This window comes from Lepisma saccharinum, unplaced genomic scaffold (assembly GCF_977018435.1).
Source record: "Lepisma saccharinum unplaced genomic scaffold, izLepSacc3.1 HAP1_SCAFFOLD_980, whole genome shotgun sequence".
NCBI lineage: Eukaryota > Metazoa > Arthropoda > Insecta > Zygentoma > Lepismatidae > Lepisma > Lepisma saccharinum.
In genome coordinates this window covers 38189-45484 of record NW_028143632.1, presented here as the reverse complement: position 1 = coordinate 45484, position 7296 = coordinate 38189, and the positions used below count along the sequence as shown (strand labels likewise).

The 7296-nt window shown below is 39.6% G+C and overlaps 1 protein-coding gene across 1 annotated transcript; it reads left to right on the top strand.

The window, feature by feature from the left end:
• Window positions 1–3279: 3279 nt before the first annotated feature.
• Window positions 3280–5805, top strand: LOC145983460 (uncharacterized). The gene has a single exon (XM_083116566.1). It carries the CDS (start codon window positions 3280–3282, stop codon window positions 5803–5805), a length of 2526 nt encoding a protein of 841 aa, XP_082972692.1.
• Window positions 5806–7296: the final 1491 nt, after the last annotated feature.

The following is a 7296-nucleotide window of genomic DNA, read 5'->3' as shown; positions in this document are numbered from 1 at the left end:
TTTCTATGTAAATGTCGATATTCGAAAAATATATGTAAGAGTTATTAACTGTATATATGCGCATTGTAGTGTAGGGATTAGTTTTGGTACCAAAAAGCAAGTGTGCGACGTTTGTTACTGGGTGAAGAAGGAAAATTCTGAAAATTATGCATTCTTCATAATGTTGCAATATTGTTGGATATGTATCGACCCTGGGAAGTTCCAAAGTTCTCTATAGAAAGTAAAAAAAAAAAAAAATAGTTGGAAACTGGCATTGTGAGTTCCCAGCTAGTGTGACAAAGCTTTGAATGCTGTGACCCTGGAAAAATCTGGAGTTCTACCTCGATAGCGGCGCTACTATTGTTACACTACCATTCGCTTGTGTTGTGAGGGGAGACACAAATAAGCAGGATGCTCTTTGAATTTTCCAGCTTTTAACTTGTTGCGGGAAATTGCAAAGTGCCGTGTAGTTCGAACAAATGCATGACACCAGAATTTTTTCAGTACCTCCGGTTTTGGGAACAATAAGCTCGGAATTTCAAAGTGTTGTGTAATTCAGTATGTTCGAAAATTGTGGTGTTCGGTTTACTGCTCTCTAAACAGTTGCGTGTCAACTTTGCCAACTGTTGGGAGATAGTGACGTCATTTGACAGCATGGTAGGAATGATGTGATGTGCGTTCAAAATAAAATGGCTAAGAAGCGAGAGGGACTATTTTCTGTGGCGAATTGTTGTGAATTTCTATTGGTTCACGTATGTTTTAGCGACGCGATACTTTTTTATCCTAGCGCTGGGAATATAACTAATTGTCCTACGTGGTAGAGTTCAGTTTTGCATCAGTTTTTAAAGTGAAATAGTACTAGCAAGATTTTTTAGTGGGTGAGTAATACTGTTTCATATAGTCTGAATGATGTGGCTTTGATTTATGAATTTAGTGGAGCTTCTGTGAGAGAGGTACAAACTTCTTGAAATAAACCTAGCAGTTCTTGTATATTGTGGATATGTTTCGCATCTCTTTTTTTTTTTTTTTTCGTTTTTATATTTGGAACATGCTGGAAACGTAAATGTTACTAGCTTGAACAATATGTTCCTTGCAAATTTACAAAATCTAGTTTTGTTATTGTTTTCCGTATGAGGGTTGCTGGACTATTTTTTTTTTTCTTCTGAGGACCTCTTCATGGTGCAGTAGTAGTGTTATCACCTTGTAATTAAGGGGTCCCGGGGGTTCGATTCCCGGTGGAGGTATAAGTGGTTTGGATCTTATTTTAAAGTGTAGGTCCAGTCCCGATTAGTCTTACTGTGCATAAAGTGGACTTAAAACCCGAACTCAAACTTAACTTTTTTTTTTTTTTCAGTGTGTCGTTGTTGCTAGGAAATATGTACGCGGTGCATATTAAAGTGCAGTTTTTTTTTTTATTATTTTATTTTAAACTGTATGTCCAAATCAATCATGGCTATGGTTATTACGATGATGTGGTTTTTTTATATATATTTATAATCCGAGTGCTACATAAACAAAATAGCCAACTTGCAACAATAAGTGTGCTAAATATAAGCGAGCTATATATAGATTTTGAAATGGTGAAAAAAGTTAAATGTAATTTATTGGTTATGTTGCCGAACTGAAATATACATATGAGTAAAGGTTACCCCTGTGCTTAACACCACGCCATGAAGGTGAAAGTGGCCCTCATCAACACACCATCTGCCAAAAATGCATTAAGCCTGTAGCAAAAACAGACCTAATTTTTCTGAGTATATGTTGGAAGAAATTTTTATTATTATTTTGGAGAACTCATACGATGTGTGAAGCTTTTTCTTTTGCAACAATCAAAATTGATGTATTTTTATCAAATTTTCCCCCTAATATTTTCTGTTTGATATTATTTTTTCCTGGTTTGAAATATAAAATACCCGATAGATGCTTCTTGCATCTTCTAGATTTACTATTTATATAAAACCCACCCTTATTATATAATTATACAGAAACATAAAATGGAAATTTTTGATTACTCCCCCTTTTTTTTAGGATTGCTATGTGAAAAATTGTATATAAATAAACAAGGATACAATGGCCCCCAAAATTGCGTGCTCGACATGTGGAAAAATAATTTCAAAATCAAATATATCCTACCATCGGAAAAGATGCAACCCAAGTAAGGAGAAGCGGACCACTACAGAGGCTACAATGGAGTGCAAGAACTGTAATATGGCTATTACAAAATCGCATATGGCAAGGCATCATAAAATATGTGGGGGGGGATCAAGCCAGTGGCAACTGGGGAGAAAGCGTAAACTGGAAGCCCCCCAACCACATAGTCCGAACAAAAAGCCAAGGAGTGAGACACGAATCACTCTAGAGAGGGGTTTTGATATTTCGTACGATGCTGATGAAGGTTGTGATTTAAACACCTTCTTGAGAGAAATCAAAAAGGATGTCATCAATAAGGTGCGAGAATTTTTGTTGAGCTTCTCGATCAAACTGTCTTTAATATTCAGCGGTATTTACGAAACCTATAACAAAACCCATAACGAAATACATACTTTCCATCACTATTCTGGCCATCCGATCCCATTGCATGCTGCCGATGATGTAAACTTAAATACTGTCATCGAAAATTTGTATGAGGTGTTGCTGGCAAAACACGAAGCATTCGAAGGGAGGGGCTCAGGGTGGAAACTTTGTTTATTGCCCGAGTTCTCATCTTGTCACCTAGAAGTCAAGGTGGCCAAGTACAAGCCTCTTCGTGGAAATAGTTACGTCAAGCTACCCTTATGGATACAAAACAAAAAAGCAGTGATCAATATCAAAAATAATGATAATCAATGTTTTTTATGGTGTATTATTGCTGCTCACCATCTTCCAAACAATAACCGGAATAAATTATACAACTATAACAAACCGGAATACCTCAAAAAATTTGAACCAATGATGGCTGGCATTGAATACCCTGTTACTTTGGATAGCATCGATTGTTTTGAGAGGCAATGCAACTCGAAGATTGCTGTAAATGTTTTTACATATGATTCTCCAAATAACATATATACTCTTCGAGTTAGCAAAATAGTAGACAGGCAGAAGGTTATTCGCCTTTTATTAATTAAAAATAAAAATGTGTACCACTATTGCCTTATAAATGATTTACCAAAACTTGTTGCAAGGCAAATTACAAAGCATGAGGGCAAAATCCAAATATGCGATTGTTGTCTTGCAATATTTTATGGGAGACGACAGTCGCCTGATCTTGAGCTGCAAAAGCACATGGTGCGATGTGCCAAACATGCAGTTGCAACAATAAAAATGCCAAAGCATTTAGATGTAATGAAATTTTGGAAACTGAAAGCACTGTTGAAGCATCCTGTGGTGCTCTATGCAGATTTTGAAAGCCTGCTTAAATTACCAACATCTACTAAAGCAGGTCCCAAGTCTGTTCATATCAGCCACCACACTCCGTGTAGCTTTGCCCTGCTACCAGTTTATGCATACCCCCATAGTATGACCAACATGCCAAAGTTTAAGTTGTATTTTGGTGCGAGTGCCCCTAAAGTATTCATTGAAACTCTTATAGAGTTTACAAAACAACTTACCAAGCTTCTTGACCTTAAAGTACCAATGCCACCACCCACACCACAACAAGAGGAAGAACATAATCGTGCTACCATCTGCGAAATTTGTGAGTGTGCTTTCACTGAAAATAATTGGAAAGTTTACCATCATAATCATTGGAGTGGGGAGGTCGTCAGCGTCAGTGTTTGTAACAAATGCAACTTGCAGATCAAGGTTTTAAGTTTTGTACCAGTTTTGATACATAACTTAAAAGGTTACGATGCGCATTTGTTTGTAAAGGAACTTGGTTGTGATTCCGAACGCATTAATATCATCCCTCAAACAAAGGAAAAATACATTTCATTCAGCAAGTGGGTGAGAGTAGAGGGAAGAAAAAATCTGGTCGAGATTCGATTCCTGGACAGCTACCAGTTTTTACCATCGAGCTTAGCAGGATTAGCTGAACAGTTGACCGAGAATGAGCTCGTAGAAACCAAACGCTTGTTTGAAAATAAGCATCTCAACCTCCTGAAACAAAAATCCATATACCCATACGAGTATATGGATAATTTTGGAAAGTTTAACGAGCTACAACTTCCGCCACGGGAAGTTTTTTGTAGTCGCCTAACAAATAGCACCTGCTCAGTAGACGACTACCAGCATGCAAAAAAAGTTTTCGAGGCTTTTGGATGCCGGAATATGCGAGATTACCATGATGTATATTTAAAACTCGACACAACCTTGTTGGCTGATGTCTTCGAGTCCCACAGACGCAGATGCATAAGTACACATGGGTTGGATCCTGCATATAGTTACACTACCCCCGGTTGGTCCTGGGAAGCAATGCTAAAAAGTACAAAAGTGAAGATTGGCCTCATCAGTAATATAGACCATCACCTTTTTATCGAGGATGCCATTCGAGGAGGCATTGTCCAAGCACCACTCAGATACATCAAGGCCAATAACAAGTACATGCCCAACTACAACCCCAACACCCCTTCAACATTCATATCCTACATTGATATGAACAATTTATATGGATGGGCCATGTCTCAATTCTTGCCTATTGGAGATTACATGTGGATGGAGGAAGACGAACTTGCGAATCGTGAATTTCTGAAATGGCCTGCTGATCATTCGTGTGGGTGTTTTCTTGAAGTTGATCTCGAGTATCCTCACCAACTTCACGACAAGCATCATGGTTTTGCTATGGCACCACAGATGGAAGTTCCTCCTGGTGGTAAAAATGACAAGAAGCTCATGTTAACATTTCACAACAAACAGAACTATGTGCTACATTATCGATTATTGCAATTTTATTTGCAACAAGGATTGATTTTGAAGCGAGTCCACAAGGCTTTGAAGTTTACACAGAAGAAGTGGTTGGAGCCTTACATCAGTGACAATACACAAAGCCGGGCACGAGCCACGTCAGCTGCTGATAAAGACCACTACAAGTTGCTAAATAACAGCATTTTTGGCAAAACAATGGAGCAGGTTCGAAATCGAATTAACTGCGATCTGGTATCTAATCCTCGGAAATGCGAGAAGTTAATCGCCGATCCTTTCTATAAAAATTTTACAAGATTTACTGATGACCTAATGTTAATCGAGAGGGGGAAGAAGCAAGTAACACTCGATAAGCCAATAGCTGTTGGAGCCACGGTCCTAGAACTGTCCAAACTTGCCATGTATTGCTTCCATTACGAAGTTATGCAACCTCATTTTCAAGATCGCATTCAAGTAGCATACATGGACACAGATAGCTTCGTTTATTGTATTAGGACCGAGGATCTGTTTGAAGATTACAGAATATTAGCTGAGCACTTTGACTTCTCCAACTACTCAGAAGATTCCCTCGAGAAGTACAAGCTGTCTGGCATCCAGAACGAGATGACAGTGGGGAAAATGAAAGATGAGGCCAGAGGAAGAATCATTGCAGAGTTTGTGGCCCTCAGAGCAAAAATGTACTGTATTAGATTTGTGGACGAGTCCAAGGAGATAAAAAAGGCAAAAGGAGTAGGACGAAGTGTTGTTTCACAGTTCGACATAGAGCTATACAAGAAATGTTTGTTTGAGAAGAAGCAGATCACAAGAAAAGAACATCGCATAGTTAGCCACCTCCATGAGGTGCATACGGATGCTATCGATAAGGTGGCACTTGATGCTGCGGACAACAAACTTTGTGTGCTTCCATGTAACGAGCACACTATGGAATGGGGTCATCATCAGCTTAATACATCTTCTCCAGCATGTTATGCGAACCATACCAAATCTTAAAAAAGTACATCAAATTATTAGGTTTTTATTGATGATTTTAATAAAAAAATCAACACATGTAACAAAAAATTGCAAATTTTCAACGGAACTAATTCCTCGCCGTGTCCTACGGGGCGAAAAGAGGGCATACGCAGAGCCAAAGGGGAAGTTCCTTTGTGCGCTCAAGTATGATTATTTCTAAATGCAACGATGTTTAATTTTATTAATATTTTCAGATTATTGTGAGGATTGTGGAAGCTGTATTGTTAGAAGATCAATAGCCATTTCTCACACACCCTGGAGGTTAATAGGAATCTAATATTTGGACCTACGGTCAGTATAATTTTTTTCTTGCACCTAAAACTGTTCAGTCACTCTTTCATTCTTGACATCATACACAAATGTTTTCTCTGCAATAAGAATGGCGCTGCACAAAGTATCTGCAGGCAAGGCGTCGTGGAACTCGCATACGATCTTTATGTTGGTACGATCGTTGACAACCACCTGCTTTCTCTTAGATGTGTTGATGACGAACATGGGTCTGCGAGCTATGAACTCGTTGGGATTGTAGTACACGTCCACATTGCCGGAGGTCACTCTTTTGTAAGCTGTGTACGCCTCGTAAAGTTTCAGGTAATCGTTGTTTGTAATGTTTAGGTTGTAGTTCTCGCGTGGGAAAACTTCATTCCTACCATTTTTGAGGTAAATATTCTTAATTTTGCAATTGTCAAACTGGCTAGAATCTTTCTCTTGGTTGTTGTCCTTCCCTGTCTGGAAGAGCACAACTGCAAACTCTGGCATATCGTACCGGATGCTGTTGAACTGCGTAGTAACATCAAATTCAAAATGGTTGCCAGAAGCAGGTTTCTGCACACACTGGTAGCCGTAAAACTGGATGGGCACTTGGGGGTTCTTCAAGATGTCGGCTTTGTACTTGAGACCGTAATTAGATTCGTATTCTACCACAGGCATGCGCAGCTCCATGGACTGGATGACGCACTTGGCAGCGTCGGGTAGTGTGTTGGCAAGTGCTGCACCGTCTGCACCCAAGGTGCTGTAACGCATCAGCACATCGTTGTCGTTGGCGCTTCTGCGAAAAGTGACGCGTAAACCACCCTTCCACATAATCTCCGTGTAGTCGGAGAAAAAGCCTGGAAGCAAGCGCATGGGAAACAGTACTGTGTGGCTTTGAGTTTTGATTTTTGTATCTGCTTCGAATCCCCCTGCCTGGTAGTATGCTGCATCCGTCTTGGAGAGCTTCAGTGTTCCCACAGCTGTAGAAGTAATCCCGGGGTAGTCAACCCTATCGATGACGGTGCCATGCTTTCTAACTTCCACTTGCGAGAACAGATGCGGCACAAAATTGTCCACAAGTCTTAAATTTGCATTGGCGTTAAATGCTTCGCCGTTGTCTCTCTTCACCACATCAAACTTGATATACAAATCAGCTCTGTGAGGGTGAATAAACCCATCCCCGACGTCCACATCGTATTCGATTTCCCTGTTCGGCTC